Source organism: Larimichthys crocea, chromosome XVI (assembly GCF_000972845.2).
Source record: "Larimichthys crocea isolate SSNF chromosome XVI, L_crocea_2.0, whole genome shotgun sequence".
Classification (NCBI taxonomy): Eukaryota; Metazoa; Chordata; class Actinopteri; family Sciaenidae; genus Larimichthys; species Larimichthys crocea.
In genome coordinates, this window is record NC_040026.1 from 21221713 (window position 1) to 21244609 (window position 22897).

The following is a 22897-nucleotide window of genomic DNA, read 5'->3' on the forward strand; positions in this document are numbered from 1 at the left end:
GAAGAACTTGGAGCTGTTCTCTGGTCCTTATTTTGGATTTTTTATCGCATCTTTAAAAGTAAAAGACGAGCTGTCAAACATGACATTAATCTCCACTTTTCTACGGAAGATCTAAGAGCTTTATACGGAGGGAGGATATCCGCCATCTGATAAAATCTAGACAAAAAAAATGAAAGATGAGCTGCTTTGAGGTGTTATTAAAGGGGAAACAGGACGGAGAGAGACTCACGTTTTGAGCGTGCCTGACGTCATGAGTTCAGTCACGAGGATGATGCACTTGTGGCCCTTCACCGTCGACTTCCAGGAGTCGTGGAAGCGGACGATGTTCGGGTGCTGCAGGCCCTTCAGCATCTCCACCTCCTCGCTGAAGCGCTGTCGCTCCGCTTTGGTCAGCTTGCGTGTCTAAAGTGGAGAGAATCACACAGTTTTTAACATCCTCACTTGTAATTTCAGCACAGATCATGATGGATTATGTCTCTGTCGTGTATGTTTCTGCTTGCGATAGGGAACATTTTGGTTTGTTTTGCCCTGAACAATCAATACCGACTGACGTGTCCATCCCAATGACATTTTCAGTCAACACAAAAGCTTGTTATTGGTTGCTAGGCGCGGTTTCCCATGACATGGCAGAAATGTGCTGATTTAAGAGTTGTACAGTATCCTGCACAGCTGCCTCGCTGTGCTGATTAACACTTTTCTGGCACACGATTACAGCCAACAAGAGTATTAATAAAAAAAAATCAGAGATGTAGATGCGTTCACCGCTCCTCCGGTTTTATCACCAGTAATAAAAGAAGTGAATCTTTTATAGCAGCTTGTGGTTTATTGTTACGCCGTTGATCATTTTTTTATTTCACAGACGATCCAGTTACAACATGCAGCAGAAACCTGTTGGCGGTTTCGGTGTCTGAGATGTCTCCAGACATATTCAGGTCGCTCAAAATCTGTATTAAAGGGCTCATTCAGGTTTAGAATAACTGAGATATGATGTTAACAAAGACATATCTGATCATAACCAGGCTAAATATGCTACTTTTCTTTTATTTAGAAGATTCGAAACCATCAATCAGTATCTGGTTTTAAATTTTTCTTTTCATCGCTCTGCCTGTTTCTGTGGCGTTAAATTTGTCATGTTTACTTTTCCTGATCTGAACCTGTGTTTACTCTGTTTAAAGGTGCCATACAAATAAAGTTATTATCATATAAATGCAATCCAGGACAGATAATAATAAAAGGATTTTTGGTTAGAAACAAACTTTTGAGCCAAAACGGACGAGAAGTCCATCCATCGATCTTCCATAGCCGCTTATTCTTGTCAGGGTTGTGTCATACCAGCTGTGACTGAAACGTAGCTGCGTTGACGGTCGAGTTGTAGATTTCTGGTCTTGTTATGTAACGAACACCAGCGTGTAAATCCACGGGACCAATTTTGATAAATCGCTGTTGCTTTAACTAATGAGCTTGCTGCGGGACGGGAAACCACAGGTTCATCCATCTGGGTGACCCTCTGATTACATAATCACATTTATTTTCCAATAAGGGGAGCTCTGATTTGGACAACATTTAAAAGGTGGAGGAGGAGGAGGTGGAGGTGGAGGAGGAGCAGGTTTCCAAAATGCATGTCAAACTGAACCCAACACTGCAATCACGCTGGATGGACAAAGACATTTTTGTGCTTCCTCTTGGATGAATGGCCCAATTTAGCTGCTGTTGGAGTAACTCTGCCTGCGGTGGGTGGTTAGTGGAAAACTCCTGGGAGACTTCAGGACCATGAATCCTGCATTGAGGCAAATTTCTGGGAAAAATGCTCTGCATATGTTTATGCTTACAATCAACTTGACCACTACACCCACCGCTTCTTCCTCTCTCTGCACTTTTGAGCAAGGGAGGGGCGCTGCCGCTAACGCGAAGCTGCCGCGAGAGCTTCGGTTTACCCGCGTGGGTCACCTGTCAAACTGTCGTATTACATCAACAACTCAAACACGAGGCCCTGACCTCAAAAGCAAGACACGGTAATCAATAACGATCAGTTTATTCGTCTTTCGTCGTGTGCAAAAACAAGAAAACATCTTGGTTTGATCGATGCATCTTCTGACTTTAATTCGCTGTATCCCGCCAAAACCCCACACATCATGCCACGAATTATGCCGTCTGAGCGGGTGACAGAGTGAGTCAGTGGGTTTATGGGTTGATGTGCATCTGGATATTTATGTATCTAAGCGCGACAACATCAGGCGTCCTGCGTAGAGAGTTTCGTCTCCCGCGGACAGTCGCCTGCTTCATGCTTTCGCCGTGGCGTGCAGCCGAACCGCTCGACACTTCCAAACCCAGCAAGAGTTACTACAGCGGCGTGATGAAGGCTAAAGTCTGACGTCTCTCTTTGACTCATGTTCAAAACCAACAAACTGAGGTATTGTTCATTTATCTAAAAAAAAAAAGTGGCAAACGAAGAGCAGACGGATGAGCTGTCGTTGTTTCTGGCTGATTTCAGGGTAGCATTACGCCTCCTCGCAGCGAACACACACACACGCACACACTTAATCTGTGACTAATGGCAGAAATGAAAACCAGCCATACAGTAATGCTCAGCATCATGACAGCCAGCAATGCATTGAACAAAAATAATAATAAACATGATTACAGATGACTGCCAATTAGACTTAATGATATCTAACTTTACCCAGGAGCCCTCTGGCATTTCCTGTGGAAAGAATCCTCTATCTGACTTTTACACGGGATATTTGAGTGCATAAATCTGCCACCACCTCTCTCTTCCAACCCCTCCTCGCTTTGGAAAAATGAGGCCAGAAAACATTGCATAACGCTGCTGCTGGAGCAAGCGATGCAGGGGGTGAGGAGGGGTGTGGAGCCAGAAAAACAAACCATCTCCATTTTGAAAAGACACATGGGTATATATCCATAAAATCAATCCAGATGCTGAAAAGCTGAAAAGCTTTCGTATACTGTCTTCTCCAACAGCTGGATGTTTTATTATTAGCTGTGTTGGGAGCTGTGTGTGAAGTTGGGGTGTCTGCAATAGCTGAGGTTGGAAATATTTGGGCTTGGTGCCACATAAGTGGAGTTACATAAGCAGTGTTGGCGGTAGAGGACCCACCGGTATTAAGAAGTCCCTGTCAGCGCCCCTATTATGACAACCGGAGACGTGGACACAACGTGTCAGCCAAAGCAGGCGGCGTGCGCTGAATGAAGAGTTTTCACTGTCCTGGATGTTACACAGTAAGTCTGACCAAAGATTTGAGTCACATCCAGACAGACTGCGGCGTCTCTATATGAATCTTGACTTAATGCAGAGAGAAAAGTAGGGCGAGGGGAGAAAATGGAGTCAGTCACACTACTTATAGCCTGCGGGGAGGTGTGTTAAGTCTTGCATAATCATGTAAGTACAGTGCTGAAGTGATTCGTCAATTAATGGATCATTGTTCATCCGTCTTTTAATAGCTGTCTGTGACACTCATCACCCCTGTTCCCACTAAAAACATAAATCTTTAATCAGGCCACAAATACAGAGTTTCTATTTGTGCTTTAAAGGCTCAGTGACACTTCCTAAAAGCAGCGCATTTGTTCAGGACTATTTTCAGGTGCGGATTAATACACGTTTGGTGTGTATTTATAGGACAGTGGCACCGCGTATGTGGGATTAACTCGAAATAAACGACAGTGTTTGTTGTAGTGAAGACACATGTCGCCCAGTGCGATGGTGAAATGGAGCTCTATCAGACTTTATCTTCGACTTTTTTGTTTTTTTCATGGGAACAATAAAAAAATATAGAATATTGCAAGATTTATACTTAAAGTCAAGACAGAGTGCCAAACATTTGCTGGTTTTTGGACTGACAGCGTCAAAAATAAATACATTTGAAGACACCTTAGGCTGTGGAAAATTGTGATTGACCAACAATTAAGAAATCAATTAAGAAATTGCAGCCCTTGAAGAGCAGCTGTAGTATCTTCCATCTACCTTGACCTCTGTTTGCACCCTTTTAGTGACTAAAAGCTAAACCTTCCCTCCTCTTCCTGTCATTAACTTATCACTGAAAGGGGCCGTAAGCAACCCGTAACTCTCGTGCTGCAGACGCTGACAGTGAGGAACCCTGCAGACAAAGACCAGAGTTCACAGAGACCTGTAGACGTGAGGGAACCTGCACGGCTTCGCAAGGCAGCGGCGACCAGTGTGCTCGCCAGCCAAGCTCTGGGATTGAGGTCAAAGGCAAAGCGAAGGAGAGAAAAAAAAATGGCCTGACCTCACTCTTCTAAGACTGACATACCCACCTTTGACTGACATCCACTCTGTATAAACACGCACGTAGGCACTTACACTGGTACAGTGTTGCATTTAGATGTTTGCAGGTGAGAACTGAGGTGGCTGTGTGCTCCTTCCAAGGAAAACCTGACATGTTGTGTAAATGGAGCGGGCAGAGGGAGGTTAGCCATTAATCTCATAAAGATTGAGGCCTCAGACCAGCCTCTGACTGCTGCTGCTCTCACAGTGACAACCTGACCCGACTTGTGGCGCCCGGGTAATTACCTGCACCAGTCAAAGAGACCTAGATGCAGGATTACATCTCTCGTGTGTCTCAATAGTGAAGCGTCGCCTGTCGTGCAGGTCGTTTTCCGTCTGGTTTAGATGATTTTTATAGATTTTCTAAAAATATTTGATGATATGGATCTTTAAGACGTATTTTTTAACTATACAGACATAAAACAAACAAACAAATTTGATGTTTTTGACATAAAATGTTGCCTAAAACACTTTTAGTGCTGAAAAACCTCTTGATTAAAACTACTATGGCATATTTGTACTCCTACTACTTCCTGCAATTCATCAGCTGAGACGCCGATCATCATCAATAGCCTCAACACATTAGCTCTAATGTACTTTATGACTACACCACAGTCATGAGTCGTCTCAGAAAGCATTGCATCACCTCGTCTCGGAGACTAAGATTGATTTGTTTGAGAGCCGGGAGATCTCGTATCTTTAGTCTGTTTACTTTGTTATTCTTAACATCTCCTAACCCGCCCGGTGTTTGCTTTCAGTGACTCACTAAAACCTCAGTTAACTTTAAATCTATAAACTCTGCTGCACTCATAGCACGCTCCTTTAAGACCCCGCTCCTTAAATAATACTCTTGTCCTTTCGAGCTGAGATTCGCATTGCGCAATTGCAGTTTTCCTTTGCACGCCACCCGCCTGATGCACCTCGTCCCTTCACGTCTATCCATCCGTTAAATGCTTCCATTGTAAGTCAGCACAGTAAATATAAATATGCACTGTTTAGTTTATTGCAGATAATGCCCCCCTTTGTGCGACTGCAACATTTAACTCGTATTTTGTGCAACGTGAACACCAGTTTGACCTGTGACCAGCTGACCTCAGCGCCTTCTCAGGTTAAAGTTAAACGGAGAAGGGAGGACATGCCTGCACCGATCTGATCAAATATCCCTGCGAAAAAGGGCGAGAGAAGAGTGTGAAGGGAACAAACATTTTGTCCTCTGTGAACCGCAGAGGGATCACAAGATGCCCCGAGGACGCGTTCTGGATGACTTTTGAAAAAGCAGCACAGTAGTCGGGTCAACATGAGGATGTGGAAGGACGGCAAAGAAGGTGGAGAGAGCTTCGTTATGGGTCATCAATCCTAAAATCAGGCATGACCGAATCAACCCCGATCTAACAAATGTTACCAGCTTGTTTCCTCTACTGTAACTCGACTGATGTGAAATCTACTTAATGGAGCATCTGTGCAAGAATTCAATAAACAAGTAATGTGTCACATGAGATTGTGCCATAAATAAAACAACATATACTTAGCTGTTCCTCATCCCGAACACTGAGGGCCATTATTATAAAACTGTGTGTTAGGTACGCTGGCACAGCGGACACAACAGCCTGCCACGTTCCGTCACAGTTACGTCTTCTTCCGCTATAAAGGGCAAAGTCGAATCTGTGGGCTCTTAAACCTGATTTAAGATTAAGAAGACTGCGTCCGCTGGCCAAGGCAGCAGCAACAACAACAATCTGTGTGCGGACACCTTTACAAGAGAGAGCCTTTCTGATCGCTTACTGCAACGCTCGACTGTAAATATTTTATTGTTCGTGAATTCACGACACTCGTTTTGTTGGTGTCTTTTTATTTAAAAATAAAATCCTGCTGACTTTATGTTATGTGATTAACCCTTTAAGGAACAGATTTTATCATCATCATTCATCACCGATGTTACTCCCAATCAGTTACAGACTGCAGGCCTCAACAGGTTCATGACAAAACATTTTACAATCACTCTTGGGTGGAAATCAAAGTCTGTGTTTTCTCAAGAAAAGTTCTGGGCTCAGAGGTATTTGCGCATACTTGTTTGATAGTTTGTGGTAGCTTCTGTAACTGTCACACAGGTTTGGTTTCACCAAACAGAAGAATGAGCAGCACGTCTCAACCAATGACAAGAATGGACGCCGTATACGTGACGTCACCCACGGTTTTCTGAAGAACCTTGACGCTCTTAGCCTGAAAATCGGCAAAGACGTGAATCATCAAAGGACCTGAGTTGAGCCAAATAATCCACCTGTAACCTGTCAATCAAAGCGTCCACGCTCTTAATCCTGCATAACTTTAAGCCTTAATATAATCTGAACAGGTGAGTTGTATATAAATTCACCCTCAGTACAGTTGTCATGAACGGGGAAATTAGCTACAGAGACCAAAACTGTTTTTTGTACCAGGATGTTTATTTCTGCTGTGAAGTTGGACATTTGAACATGGGGACTTATGGAGACTGACTCACTTCTGGAGCCAGCCTCAAGTGGACGTTTGAGGAACTGCAGTTTTTAGCTCTTCAAGTACTATCTACTACATCCAGAACATTTTGTGTAGAAGTAATTTTGGCACCACTTTATCAAAGGATTAATAAATTGCGACTAGTGGCTTTAAGTGGGTTCATAAATCAGCTACTAACTTTATTGATTATCCATTAATCACAAATAACGAGTGGGTTGCCAGGCAGGTTGGTAAACCATTAATATACGCCATCACATCTGCAGTTATATGCATTAGTGTTACGGGAATTTTAAAGGAAAAACCCTTAAATAAGGAGGATCGGATTCAAAACATCAAAGTTTAAGTGTTCTTGTACAAGAGGAGCGTTTCACAGTGCAACACACTAACGGGGTTACAGAGAAAAAGGCTCCCTGAGGAGCGTTGACAGTTGGTTCTTATACATTTTCCTGAAGATAACAATTTGCATATAATGCATTTAAACAGCTTTCTTCAACATATCCCCTAATGAGTAGCCAGTACGTCCCCAATCTTGACGTCACCTCTCTGACCTGTCCCTAGGCCTCATTCTGTTCTGAAATCCCTCTATTTATACATTAACCTGAACTTTACCTTACCCTGACATGTAATATAAGAACAAACATCGTATAAGTTAAAACATCTAACTAGCTGTGCAACCCTGATTTTTATGACAATTAGTAAGTCATTAATTAGCGTGTTTGAGCCAAACATTGGATGTTTTCATTGATTGCCTTATCAGAAATCTCCTTCTCCTTTTGTTGGTAATCATCTCACGCCCTCCTACAGTTGGCAGTATCTTGACCCTCCGGGTTGGGGGTAGACAATCGAGTATATTTTTGTACGGATGACAACAAAGCTGTCGCTGTTTGAACGTCCTGATGCAGAGAGAGAGATCGACACATCTGGAGCTCCAAGCCGGACAATATGTTAAGCTTCGTTGGGATCGTGACCAGAAGAAGCGAAGCCTTTTGAAGTTGTTATGGCTGCAGGCTCGACAAGCAAAGAAGGTGCTCTCATCTCAGTATGTCCTTTTTTTAAAGCCTGATAAGAAATCCTTGAATACCACTTGAATTCCAGGAAAGAACGTTCTGTTATTCACTTCATAATAGGATTTGTTTTGCACAGATATTTTTATGAAAGTCCGACAAGAAGCTTGAGTCACGTGTCGAACTGAACTGTATGTTCGGTAACTAGTTTATCTGTCCCTCCGCTTCAGCTCTGGCTGCTTGGGGGGTGTGCAGCCGTGTAGTGTTACACCAACAAACAAGGATGTGCTATCAAGTACCACTGGCGACCAGGACCGGATATATTTTACGAAGTGATGGTATGCAAGTGGTGCCCTTGTCACGGGAAAGCAACAACCTGAAAGATTTATGAGCCCTCGACTCGGCTGCTCCAATAAAGAGTCGAAAAAGACGAATATAAAAGAGTGCGCTGACATTAGAAACCCACAGAGGTGGAAGATAAACGTGAACGGAGACAGCACGGGGTCGAAACACAGATTCAAACTTTGTGTTGACTGAGAAAACACATCACAGTGTTTGTTGATGCGTATTTCGAAGTGTCGGACCCCAAACAGGGGGAGTCATTACTGTAAACCAATGGTCAATTCATGCCAGGACTCACATGGCAACTTAGAGCACATTTACACTCCTGACACCTCCGTCCGACACGCTCTCCGACACACATGGTCAGTTAAGAAATGACCACAGGTCAGCCCGTGGAGCCGTCTTTACCCTTCACCAACCACGGCCTCAGAGCCCCGACAGCTATTAAAACTTGAGGTCTTGTTTAGGTTTGCAGGACTTGAGGGTGAACACGTGTTTTCCCCCGTAAAGGACTGGACGTACAGTCACACACGGAGGAAACATACTGGAGTACATAAAGTAACATGGTGAAATCTTTGGTCGCAGTGCTGAAACAATTAGCCAGTTGGGTTTTGGACTGTTGGTTGCACAAAACAAACTAATTTAACTACATTTTTCACTTACTTTCTGATATTTGTTGACAGTTCAATCAATTAATCTATCAAATAAGCAACAGATCAAGTCAAAAATTGAAAAAAATCGATGGTTGCAGCCCAATCGTCAACTCAAATCAATGGTCCAAGATGTTCATGCAGATTCGTCTGCTGCTTCAACCAACATCTACGAACTAAACACTCAAGATGCATCGACTGACATGATATTTCAAGTGATTTTATTTAACAGAGAGAGTAAAAAATGTGTCAGAGTTCCAATAAGACTAGTTATTATATTAAAACATTAGATATTAACGTTGGTAATGATTGGGAGCAAGCTTTTTTTAGCTTTCATCTCGCCCTCTGTGACATGCAATTAACCAGCGAGGTGTTATTACACCGTGCATGGAGGCCTGAAGTGTTTACGAGACGATTACGAGCTAATCCGAAGGTCCCAGTAGAGATATGATATGGATATAGATTGTATTTGTGCTCCTTTCAAAGAAAAAGAAGCAGATGTGATTACTGTGTGACGAACATGAAGCTGAGCTCGTCGGCTGTATAAAAGCAGAGAGAGAGAGGAGAATGTCGCTGGAAGCTGGAAAACTTGAAACGAACCTGGATCAGTCGCCGAAAACTCTCACATGAAGAATTGATCCACAGAAGGATCCCAATAAATCAAAAAAGCAGTGACTCAACAGAGAGTTTGCCAACACTTGTGTCTGTAAAAGAACAACAGCTCAGTCATTACGTCTGGCAGACGGAGAACCAGTTTGTGTTTTTTCCACTTACTGTTCCCAGTCTGCGTCTGGCAGAGTCACGTTTAACTTATGAAGCTTTTCACGCCGCAGACACGCGACAGTGATCATCATTCCTTCATTGATATGCTGAGGATACCTTCTGTTTTATCTTTGCACGAACTCTCTTGTGACTCTGCTCAGCGTTCTGGATGTTTGTCGAGGCCTCAAACAGAATAGAAAACCAAACAGAAAGTCAGATTACAGTGTTTGCATGTGTGGTACCCGGCTTATCTGAGCTAATCGTGTTTAGCTTCCTATTAATCAACACTTACACGAGCGATTCTGAATGCGTTACTGTTTTAAATATGATCCAATAGGCTGTTATTTTACAAGCTGTGAAATATTACTCACTTGCATGAGCAGACTGCTACGTTTAAACGAGATTTAATGAAGTACATACACGACTAACAAACTATTTATCATGAAAAAAACATTACTCACTCATAAACTAAAGCTGGACTCTAGCGACACTGATTTCTTTGGGGAATCTGTGACATCTTTGTTCAAGTTTGCACCATCTATCTATCTATGTGTCCTGTTTAGAGCCACTGCAACCCTACCAAAGGGTTAATACCCAAAGAAAAACCCATTCACACTCACCTTCACACCTACAAGCAATTTTAGTTTCCAATAGAAACACATAAACAGCCCCCAGAGCCCCCATGCTGCCCCGGCTTTTACCTGCAGTATCCACCCTAAATAAGACACTAACATTACTATCAACAGCAGCAACCATTGAGACACAGTAATCTCGCCGCAGTGCTGGGTGCACGCCGTGCGATACAGACACGCTGTATCTCGCAGGGCAATCACCAAATGGGTGCACATTTAGTACGGTACAAGTTTTTTTTTTTTATAGGTGACACGGTGCTGCCCTCAAACAACCCTCGCGTCAAAGTGACGTGCTGCCATGTGTAAATGTAGGCTATCATTTGCAGGGCCTCCTTCATTTTTTTCCCCTCGGAGAACATTGGCTGCGCCTGATAAGCTGGATCTCGCTGTGCCGTGGGCCCTTGCGAGGAAAGACGGTGTTGATGTTGGCTACAGTAGAACTGATAGGAAGCCTGCAGCTTGTGTTATGTCACTGAACACTGGCCACATTCAGATAAAGGTTACACAGCTCGGCTTGTATGTACGAGGTCCAGGCGAGCATGAGAGAGAGAGAGAGAGAGCCAGACTAGATTCATGCTTTTGTTGTTTAACCTCATAACTCTGCGACTACAAACTGTGCAGACGTTAATGAGCTTTTACAGCTTTAACTTAATCTGGTGCTATTATATGAGTTTTAAAACGTAAACACTGCAGCTTCCAGCTCGAGCACACTCTCACCGCAGTAATGGCTCCAACACTTATACAGCAGGGGTGATGTAAATCCTCCACCTCCCCCTCCTCTGGTTTTGATTCGTCGATTTGTCTGAGTCTATAAAAAGCTCGTCATCACGTTCTCAGAGCTCGAGGTGAAGATTTTAACTGGCTTTAATCGATGCTTCGTGTTTTTGCTTCATAAGAAATGACAACAGCGATTAAAACTTGAGGTCTTGTTTAGCTTTGCAGGACCTGAAGGTGACCACATGTTTTCCCCCGTAAAGGTCCGGTGTGCAGGATTTAGCGGCACCTAGAGGAGAAGTTGCAGATTGCAACCAAGTGAATACCCACGCCTCACCGTCCCCTTCCAAGCATGCAGTTGTGGTTGGCAAATTCACATTAAAAGTATTAAAAGTACATATCTAGATCAGTCTTTGGTTTGTTTGTTTGTTTGTTTGTTTGTTTGTTTGGAGCTACTGTCATTTTAAGACAACGAAAACACAACAAATCTTATTATCAGGTGATTATACACTCATGAAAAGATACTAATGAATGTTTTATTCCATTCCTGCCAATAGATACTCACACATTGGACCTTTAAAGCATTTAATAAGTCATCACAACTGTTTTAAATCCATTTACTGCCATCAGCCATCAATTAAACGACAGCTTCAGCAAATAAAGTCTTTTTTTATTTATAATTTGCCAAAATTGTTAAACAAGGCAATGCACAGTTTGAGAAGGTTTGTTTCACATTTTTACTCGAGAAAACTACTGAAATTGTTGCGTCTCACTCATTAAAGGACTGAAGCTTGAACCGAATGACGACAAAGGCACCAAAAATGATACTTTTTAGACATTATTTTACATAAAAGAAATCAGGATAATGAGTAGACATACACAGGCAGAGGTTCTGTTTCCTGCCAGTTTGAGTTTAAGACACATTCATTCAGGCGTGACATCAGCCGTGAGGAAAGGGTTACCACAAAAAAAGTGATCTCACTCTGACGACCACACAAAATGTTTTCATCAGCCTCTCAGTCTGTCTTTACACATCCAAGGAGTTGGTTAATCGTACACGGCTGCTGCAGCAAGTATTTTTAAAATGCACCCAACCCTTGATCTTGCGTTAAGCTCGGCCCTCATAAAAACCGATAGTGCTGAAAAATACAGGTGACTGAAGGCGAAGTGGAGCATGGTGGAGCTGTTTATATAGAGCACAATGAAAGATTGCTCGGGGTTTAAAAATGAAACATGAGAGTATAAAAAAGCGTCCAGAGTGTCCGTTTGCAGGCCGGCCCTCGAATAAGATCAGGTACCGTGTTTGTGCAACCCGTCTGAAAAGTGGCACACCAAAGAGGAGATATGTGCGTCAGTGCTCTCATTCACTCAGTTAATGTTCATGCCCATGATGTCCACACAATAATTTCATATCTGTTGCAGGTTTGTGCACCAGTGACAGCAAACACAGGAGGTTGTAAACTCTACTCGCCTCGGTGGGAAGGGACAATGCAATGACTCATTCATTTTTTATCACTTCTACATTTCCTCCAAAGCCCAGTTTATGTTGCCTATATGGCACCTGAGTCACCCGTGAGCCCGTGGGGGGAAGGGTTGCTAGGCAGCTGCCACCTGGGAACCTGCGGTGGAAACAGACAGCTCTGAACTTACAGCCTGAGAAATTTATCCAACTATACATTTAGGGCGATTTAGAGCGTCCAGACTAACTGATCACTGAGAGACAGCAACAGTAACAACAACAACAACAACGGGAAACATCTAAAAATAAAGCTTCACTCGGACCATAGAGAATGTAGAGTTAATAAATGAAGTGAAAAATGTCGCAGCGCATTGTGAAAATACAAAGTTATTACATCTGAACTAACTTTTATGTGTTTTATTTGTGTCCTGTCTCTGCAGTAACACAGTTTTCTGCTGCGAGTGAAAGCGATCTGTATTCATGTGTTGATTAGATAAGAAAAAGGACGCAGAGGTCGAGAATATATCAGACACTTGGCTCCTGACGGCTCGCCAGAACCAGATTTTGGTACAAATCATCTGTCGATGTCGAGAAAAAGTCACCTCAAACATCATTTGATATCATTTCTGGGACTCTCAGATAAAATTAGCAGATAATATTGCTCATACTAACATATACTTCACTCTCTTATCATATTAGAGCAGCATGATGTTCATACATCCACAGAAAGGTGTCCTCTTCAGGCATCAGGCGTTGTTATATCTCTTCTATTGTATCACAGCCTTAATATCAAACACTTGGTTTATTTCCAGCCTCCTGTTAGGTCCCATTATTTTTGCATTGTCTGGGCTGAGCATGGGTGTTGCGTGTCATAGAAGACTCTAAATGCATTGTTTACTTTTTGTGTCCTGGTACAAATGGTTCTTGCGGACACCGCCCAGACACAGAGTTGTGTTCAGTTCAACCTGGACAATACACCTGCACACCTGGGGATCAGATGTTTGAACCTCCTTTTTCCACGTTCTGGAGGGAGATTACGGCTCGGCCTCTGTAAATACATATTTAAAAGGGCTTAAGGCATTTCTACCTGACTTGTAATGACGCACCTTCGCCTGGCGCTCTGTCAACATCACAGGGCTGATTGTGTTTAGCCACCAACAGCCAGCTTTTGTGTTCATTTAGGACACATGGGGAGGACGGGGTGGTGATTTCAGATCTCAGGAACGCGGCCGCGGCCGAGGTTAACTTATCACAACAGTAACCATATCAACAATGGCCACCTTTAAGCTCATTAGGAGCGATTAAGGGGCTTAACAGGGCTCATGTCTCGAGTAAAGAGATGAAGTGGCATGCTTGGTTCTAATATGGCCCCTTGCCAGAGAGCTGCGGCGCATTGTGTCGCGGTTTAAGTTGAAAAAAGAGGCTTTAAAAGTCACATCACACACACACACACACACTGAGGGACCCCCTGCTTGTGTTTGACTTGAGGGCATGAAACCCTGTGCAGGTAAAGGGACATCTGTGCCTCTCAGAGCCTCTCTACCTTCCCCCCCCGTCACTACACAAGACACCTGTTGTGTGGACTGACAGGTGGGCTCTTGAGGCTCTTGAAGCAGGTTGCAGGAGCTTGAGCCTTTAGGGCAGATTCACATCACCCCGTATAATCCCTGACAGTGTGTGTGCTTCCTGCAGAGCTTTAAAGTTGCAAGACAAAGACTACCTCTGTGCAAAACCGTGACGCTGCATCCGATCAGAATAAAAGTGATTGTCTTTACAGTGCGAGTTCGACCTGAGGGTTTAGACAGCGAAGGAAGGAGGGCACAATGTTGCACTGATACCAATGCACGTCACACACAACAGCAAATGTGAAGAGAGGACTTAAAGCTTAAATCTTTAAATCCTCCGCTGTTCTATCAAACCATGTAAGCAAGAGACGAGGCAGCTGTTACCCAGGCTGTTTGAGGCCCGCATGCCAAAACTCTGCGGCAGACAGAAAGAGTGAAGTTGCTCTCCTCTGCTCTGCTCTGGATGTTTACATGCTGCACGTGAGTCCTGCCTGCCAGGATGGAAACATCTCAAGTGGAGCTATTATCACACACACATACTCATCAGAGCTGGATATAAAATGATCTCTGAGAGCTAACCTTGGTGTCACCGTTGAATAATGAAAACAGAGATTAGAGGGAGAGAGGGTGGATGGGTGGAGGGGGTGGTTGGAGCTGACTGCTGACAGGATGACCTGGGTTGCCGGGAACGGGGCCTGACTCAACAGAGCCAGACTCAAGGTCAACGAGGAATAATATTCAGTAGATTAGCTGCTTCACAGCAGCTCTGCTGACCTGAGGGGAGCGGGATTATGTACCTGACCTGAGAAGAAGATCCTACAAACTAAGTTTGGAGTTGTAGTTTTCATAAAAGGACCTACCTGTAGCTCACACCATGCCACCTCCACTGTTGTCTCGGTGTCCAGTCCTTTATAGACCGTCTTGAAAGACCCTCTTCCAATCTCAATGTTGAATTTGAGATATCTTCCATCAGGAGATGTTGCCACCGCTTTGGTCTCCACGTCCTCCTTCTCCTCCTGCTCCCACTGGGTATCAAACGTGATGCGAGACAAGATCTTGTGCTGTTTGTTCTGCAGTTCATTCTCAGACTCCGAGCTCGCGTCCTGAGCGCTTGATCTCGGGACGGGGTCCCAGTTCCCAGTGAGAGAGCCGGCGTCGGGCTCCTGGCTGGAGGGGGGCGTGTTGGAGCTGGTGCCCGGGCTGGAAACAGGAGAGGGCGACGGCGGAGAGTCGTCGGTTTTTTCATCCTCTGCCCTGGACTCGGTGAGTGTTGGAATATTCTCAGCTGACCAGGACAGGGCTTTGGAGAGGGCGCCGCTGTACAGAGGCGAATCGATGTCCATGCTGATTTTTTGCAGCCCGTAAGAGTTTCTCCGTGCGCCCAAACCGTGCGCCCTGAGCACGGATGGCACCCGGGACAGGCAGTCGTCGGTCAAATCCATGGAGAGGCCTGGGAAACCGCGTCCTGCTATCTCAACCTGTGCATGTGACATTGTAGCAGGTTCAACGCCTTCTTGATTCAGAGCCTAAATGTGGAAATGGCATCGAGACAATAAGAGTACCGTTACTTTAAAGTTACTTTTCCATGATGTCAGCGAGGTGAGAGGCTGAGCACAGAATAACAGGTCTGTTACATGACTAAGAGATGGAACATGTTCATCTTTAACATCCCAGCTGCTGTTACCTGAAGCTATCACCAAGTTCATGAACATGTTTTTAAGAAATACACAGAAAAGTGAGAATAAAGTACTTACTCATCACGGGCGCTGCGTAAAAAAACAAAACAAAAAACAACTCACAAGAGAATTGCGCGCATAAGCGCAGATTGACGCATAGCTCCTATGAAAAATATTTAAGAGTCGTCCTCTTCTCTTGCCTTCACGAAGTCCTCAGCCATAACCTCCGGTGAAAGGACGGAGCTGCCTATATCAACAGAGCTCAGGAGGGCTGTGCGTCCCGTGCGCAACCGAGTGCGCGCTTTCCAACTCCGCCCCTCGCAGCTTTGACGCGCTAATAGGACTATCCAGAGGGAGTAATTATACTGATTTAAGTTGTGTTTGCAAACTAATGCTCTTTAAATCTCCCCCCAACACTGCGTTACAACGCCTTTATAATGTTTTTGATTGGTTATGGCAAATTGGGTGTCCAAAAAAAAGTCTTGGGAAGGATTGGGAGTTGCCAAAGGGAATGTTTCAAAGATCCATACTGTTAATTTGTTTCCACATTTCCTTGTATTGATTAGGTGCACACGTGTCATCCGTAGTCCTGTGATGACTTTCAGACTGTGCCGCACAAACAGGACGTCTCCTGTTCCGATTGGCTCGTCACTAACCGGCGAAACTTCTCCAGTTTCTCTGAATTAAGATAAAGCTGGTGAGTAATCTCACGACACGTTTTGTAATCAGGCTGCCGTCATCTGATCAACCTGAATGAGAGAGATACGCAGCAGTGGAGGTGGAGGAGGTGTGTCCTGCAGGGGGAGCTGCTGATGAAACAGGACACCTTTATCAGCCAAGGCCACACTGAGCCCCACCTGTCCCCCCCTCTACCACACACACTGTTATCAGACAAAAACACGCGAGATTCCCTGGAGATGTATCAACCCAGCACATGATGTGAGTGGACCACGCAGTACTCAGTCAGTCAGTCAATCAGCTGCAGGCTTTAACATCTTTAACTCTGCACAGTGTCACACACAGTCACAGAAACAGGCACAGTTAGCAAATGTCTAATTTATTTGTCTACATATGAAAAAAGGAGGTTGGATATACAGAGAGAGGAAAACAGGAGTGTCACAGTAGCTACTGCACAATAATAGAATGACAGCAATCTGTACATGAAGTCCACTATTATTATTATTATTATTTTATTAATAATACATCAGCTGACTCGAGCCAGGATTGGCTGATCAGAGTCTCTGAGGTGTTCCTCTTCTGGAAGCATTTATTCTCAAAATAAAACGTCCCCCTGGTGTCGTGTTCGGGGATTTATTTTCTTTCTTTGGGATGGTCTGGTTGGAACAACAGCCGAGAGGAGGAAAAGAAAGAAAATAAAAAATAACCGGGAGGGAAAACCACTTAGACATGATCAGCCGCTAAGAAAAAGGCGATTGCATGAGCAGCAGGTGGAGTTGCACCGTGTAGCCTTTAATGGCTAAATCTTTACTTTTAAACGCCGTATTCCCCGGGCAGAGTGAGTGATTTCCAGCACCGTTTTGTTTTGTTTTTTTAATCAGAAGAATTTGACGCCCTTTCCATCATCCATGGTGATGATCTCCGCTTTGCCTTCTGTTTGTAACGCCTGCAGCGAGCGCAGCAGCATCCACTCCTCCAAGCCGTGAAACTCTGCAGGGACAGATCAAGAGTTCATGTCACAATTATTATAAAGGGACGAGGTGTTTTTTTTATTTTCAATAAAAAATTAGGCGATTAAAAGTTGAAAAACTTTGAAAGATCCAACAGGATTTATACTTTACACAAGATGTTGAAGAAAAGGTCTCATACCTTCACCTTCTGTGTCATCACCGTTGGACAACTCGTACAGCGTGAACACAGAGTTGACCATCCCGTTTCTGGAAACCTGAAATGTTAAAAAAAAACCCAGCTGAAATGAACTGAACAGAAGACGAATGGTGTCACACATACACGCCGGAGAGAATTTAATCTTTTTTAGTTTCTTTGTCACGCCTGATACATAAAAAGGTGAAACTGTGAGCGTACAGTCATTCTGGGAAAGAGTCCACAAAGAGTTTGTAGTCCCCAAGAAATGTTTAGTTTTATATCTGGGTAATAGAACTGATGTGGTGCTAAAGGAAGATAAGTACTTGATATGGAGTCACCCAGACAGAGTCAGTGGGCAGATATAGTATGGGAAAAATTCATATTAAGAGTGAAAGAAGATGTGTTTAACAGAAAATGGGGAAAATAGATTAAACATGAAGACATCAGCGATGTATATAATGCATGTCTGTGAACCCTTTGTCTGTCTGAGGTTGTATTTCTGGTAAAAGTAATAAAGGATAATGTGTAACTGATGCAGTAACATGAACAGCTGGGTGTAAGCTGTAATTAGTTATGTTGTTATTCTTGTTTGTTTATCAAATCAAAATGAATAATAACTTTTCCCTCTGACAGTCAAAGACAGATGTTACAAGTTAACTTGAGGTAGAACATCTGGAGCACAGATAAAGATAAAGGTGCAGCCACTTGACAGAGTCTTTATCAGACGTGAAGAAGGTTTGGTCTGCTCGTTTATCTTCAGCGAGGTGTGAACTCAGCGACCTCCGTCACAGCTGTAACCCCGCACCGCCTCAGAGAATACTCGTCTCTCCGAGCATCGATAATCTGACATTAAAATCCAGCAGCAGTGTCGGCCGACGCTGTTCGACTAACTCTGTCCTCAAATGTTCTGCAGTGGAAGCATTTACTCAGACTCTGCATCAGTGTTTTGTCCTGTAAATGTAAAAAGCTGATTAAAAACGTGACGACACGTCAACAAGAAACCGGCGACCTCCGGGAGAAATCCAGCTCATTCAAAACAACACTGCTGATCACTGTTCTTAAATTAGCATCTTACCGATGAGCTTTAGAGAACATGTTCTTCTTTATCCTCTATCAGCCGCACACACATGTACAAAACATGACAGACAGTACAGTGTGTGACTCACCCACTGGTATATTAACTTGCCCCATTCCTCCGGTCGTCTCCACATGACTAAACACCGAGACTTGTTTTTGTCCAACCATTCCAGGTTCCCTGAGGACGGGGAAAAAAACACGACGATGAAAACATGTTTGTGAATAAATCACGGTGAGATAATGAGACAAACCTTTTGTACCTTTTTTCCTCAACTCCTCAAACACGACTTGAATCGCTTCCATCGACAGTTTTCCTGAAGTTCAGTCAAGGACGAACAAACAAAAGGAGCGAACGTACAAGAGTTCAATGAAGTTTAAAAAAAACAGACATCGTCTTTTTCCTTCCCCAAAACCTGCTGCCTACATTACCCATAATGCAACTCCAGCTCACTAATTTTCTGTCAGTCCGACCATTGTCTGTTGTTTTTATTGTTCTTTCACTGAAAGTCTCCTGATCTTTTCCTCCATGTGCTGCTTTCACAGCCTCGAGGTCAAAGACGGAAACTGAACAGTGTTGTTAGAGTCTGTTCAGAGATCGCCGGAGTGAAGCGAGGGGATCTCAATTCGTTTTGTAACCAACAAATCCTCCAAAAACATCAAACATTTTGGCTTCTTCTGGACTTTTCTTGCTGCCATCAGGTCGGCCTGACACCTTTACCTGCTCTTAAAACCGGTCGATACTCTGAGTCGTTCGTTCCCTCTGAACTGCCTCCAGTGGGATTCATTTTTCAGTTTTATTTGTTTGTTTCCAAACTTTAAAACATCATATGGGACAATTACATGCAGCTTCTTCTGCAATTTTCTTTCACATATACAAAAGGAACTCGAGGAAAACTCGGGCTGCAACTAACAATTTATTTTGACAGTATCAAAATCCATTTTCTTGATGAATTAATCAGCTGTTTGGTCTTTAAATGTCTTGTTTTGTCCACAACCCTGAAGATATTCAGTTTACCATCAGAGAGGACAAAAGAAACCGGAAAATATTCAAATCTGAGAAGCTGGAGTCAGAAAATTTGGATTTGTTGACAGAATCATTCTTCCTGTGACGGTGTAGAAGCTTCCCTGATTTTGTAAACATTAATATCCTGCAGAGGTAAAGTGTCACTTTATAACCCCATAAACGAGGCAGCCTATAAAACCTTAACAAGTAATCCAAATCAAACAATCTACGCCAACACGAGACACAATGTGGATTTGTGTCACGTGCGGTAAAGTGGTAACCACGATACTATACCAGACAAAGTATCACGGTATTATCGCGATACTGCTGCCTTTTTATTATTATTATTTTTATGAACTGCAATGTGTTTGTACAAGTTATAAATACTTATTAATTACTTGTAATGTTGTTTGGTGCATGATAAACATAACACTGGTGAAGTAAGAATTAGACTGAAACGAATTTGAAACAACGAGTTACAAAATAAGTGGTTGCCACTGACGACGACGCCACGGCAGACTGCTGTAGCTCGGGTGCAGTAGTTGCCATGTTGGTTTGTTTACATGGAGTAGCCGGGAGGAGAGTAGAGGCGGAAAGTGGCACCGGTAGCATAGTAATCCACGGTAGTACCGTCGTGTAGAATTTCTAGTAGGAACCGTTACGATCTGGCACCGCGGGGCACCGTGTAACTCTATGACCGGCCCACAGGTGAACAGGTAGGATACGTTCTATCTTCTTGTTGTTGAACACGGGGCTCTCCTGAGCCTCCATCACGTCCAGGGTGTAGAGCTTGTGATGCCGGCAGTAAGACAGCGCCAGAGAACACCACCCCGCCAGCTGTTTCTGTCTCGTATCAACATTGGGCTGTAGTCTGTCCACAAAGAGACAAAGCAGAGGATGTAAACAGCAAACACAGCGACTAGAGACTGAATTAACACATTTACCGTCCACATATCTGTGATTAATTAATGATTAATGGTACACGGTTACAACAGAGTGCCACCGTGGACAAAGACAGGTCCAGGAAACGGTTGTTTAGGATGAGCTGTGTCAGAGCTCACTCATGTCACCTGGTACAGGAGTGCAAGCTGCATATATAATCAAATATTGTCCTGAATGTACTCAGGGGAGACTTAGTCGTAGTATAAAACAAGCCACTACACAATGTCCTGTTGATTTATCTTGTTACCACTGAAACTTCTCAGAACTCTTATCAACAGCCTGAATTTGGCTGGTATCAGCGTTTAAAGTCGTTTCAGAGGAAGTTCAGCACCGAGGTGTTCATGACTGAGATCTGCAACTACAGCACCGCAGGAGGAATCTCTGAAACACATTTCAATAAATCAATCAATGTAGAAACATTTGATACGACCTTAAAACTTTGTTTTGAATAGATTTAGATATATATAAAAGATATTTCGTGTCGACATCAGGCTGCTCTGTCTTCACAGATAAGTTTTGAGTAAGACACTGTTCACAAACTGGATCACTGAGGAGTTCTGGTTCTGTTCGGGATTCAACAATAATAAAAAAAGCCTCTTATTATGAATAAAGCTGCTCCTGGTCTGCAACTGTCAGGTGAGGTGTTAGTGCTCCACAGACACACAGACAGGTAAAGCAGTTTACACCTGTATCACACTACACGTTGAGTTAATGCACTTCAGACTTTAATTTAATTATCTTGCATGTTTATGTCAAATATTTTGTGTATTCCTGCACAAACTGCGCAGATCTTTTCATTTTAAAAACACACTGCGCATGTTTTTATATTTTTTTTAATAGTTATTTATTTTTTAACTTGAGTTGTTTCACAGCAAAAACACTAAACACAATAAATCATGACAAAAACGCGTTAATAATATTCAGCTAGCTAAAAAATAAAAGTCACAGAATCTGCCGGTCACAGAATTATCCGTAACACCGGTGTTACGTGTGTTTCGGCAGCTAGCTTTGCGCTAACAGCTGATCTCGCTCTTTAAACTCGCGCATGACGCCGTGAATCATCTTTATGTTGATGTTCGTAAAGTTTCACACCTGTTCGAGCCGAAACGAGCCGCGGAATAAAAACCACAGCCGCTGTGAGACGAACTTTACCGAGCCACTTCCGTAGCATCCCGTCATGTTATTTAGCCTGTTAGCCGGCTAACGGCTGGTTAGTTTGAGCTCGCGAGTCAGCGCGCGCCTCAAAAAACAAACGGAGGTTAACGAGCGGGGTTAATTAGTGCTAATTAACGAGCTTCAGGTGAGGTGCACTCACGTGAAAAACGGAGGGAAGTTGTACTGCCAGGGCCACTCGAAACTCATCGCGGCCGTTACCGAGCTCACCGACCTCCTCACGTGGTTCCGACAGAGTCTTTCAAAATAAAAGCCTCGTTATTACCTGAATAAACATACAAAATTAAATAAAAAACATTTTTTTTTAAATTAATACTTTTTTTTTAATTAAATACTTTTTTAAATTAAATACTTTTTTTAATTAAACTTTTTTAAAATTAAATACTTTTTATTAAATTAAATACTTTTTTTAATTAAATATTTTTTTATTAAATTCTTTTTAAAATAAATTTTTAAAATTACTTTTTTTAATTAATACTTTTTTTAATTAAATACTTTTTTAAAAATGTAAACACTAATTGTATTGTGTTTACAATTGTAGTAAATTGTAGTACTCTTCTTTAATTTCCTAATATACGATATCATATAAAATAAATAAAAAAATCATTGAAAAATCAGGTAATCCTTAACGAGAAATTTCCTAACAAAATAAATAATGGTGCTGGGAACTTGTTCTTTGGTCCACCCATTCCTGGGACATGTGAGCCTTGTCTGGTGAAGGCACAGTTATATTTCTACAGTCTAGCATGGACCAAAGTGTAGAAGGTGGACTGAGGTACCAGTTAACCTTTGTGCACCTCAGGGTGCAACTATGTGAACTTGAGCTCAAAAAAAGAATTTCCTCTTGAAGGAACAGTAAAGTATTTCTTTTTCTATTCTATTCATTTTCTATTATCTGCTTATCCTCATTAGGGCTGGAGCCTGTTCCAGCTGGCATTGGGCGAGAAGCAGGGTAAGCTCTGGACAAATCGCCAGGTCAACACGGCCATTTATAAATTAAACTTAATTGTTTTGGTTTATAAAAACCTGAAAACTATTTTAAAAAGTAGTATGTTCAAATAAAGTTCACACACACTCCAAAATAGCATTACATGATAAACAAGCTAAGTTCACACACACTCCAAAATAGCATTACATGATAAACAAGCTAGAAATAAAAATATTGTTACTGTTTTATGGTGCTTATATTATTAAGTATTTATAATATTTCTGTATGTATGAACCATGCTTGTGTATAAAACGTATAAATGTGTGTTAGTTACAAATAGCTCCACCTTCACCAAG

The 22897-nt window shown here is 42.8% G+C and overlaps 2 protein-coding genes across 4 annotated transcripts in view; both read right to left on the reverse strand.

Moving 5' to 3' along the window:
• wnk4a (WNK lysine deficient protein kinase 4a) overlaps window positions 1-16021 on the reverse strand; it is a 38633-nt gene extending 22612 nt beyond the window's left edge. For 2 of the 3 annotated variants that reach the window (XM_019262827.2, XM_019262825.2), the window contains exons 1-3: window positions 15673-16021; window positions 14779-15444; window positions 230-402 (exon numbers count right to left, since the gene is read on the reverse strand). In XM_019262827.2, coding sequence (XP_019118372.2) covers window positions 230-402; window positions 14779-15411 — 806 coding nt within the window. In that variant the 5' untranslated portion in view covers window positions 15412-15444; window positions 15673-16021. The remainder of the gene's footprint in view (window positions 1-229; window positions 403-14778; window positions 15445-15672) is intronic. The other variant, XM_019262826.2, reaches the window with a different exon arrangement.
• Window positions 16022-17094: 1073 nt separating this feature from the next.
• vps25 (vacuolar protein sorting 25 homolog) lies at window positions 17095-21868 on the reverse strand. Its single transcript, XM_010742758.3, has 6 exons — window positions 21756-21868; window positions 20224-20369; window positions 18756-18809; window positions 18585-18673; window positions 17422-17497; window positions 17095-17262 (listed from the first exon to the last, which is right to left on the reverse strand). The coding sequence occupies exons 1-6, from the start codon at window positions 21800-21802 to the stop codon at window positions 17150-17152; spliced, it is 525 nt and encodes a 174-aa protein (XP_010741060.1). The 5' UTR covers window positions 21803-21868; the 3' UTR covers window positions 17095-17149.
• Window positions 21869-22897: the final 1029 nt, after the last annotated feature.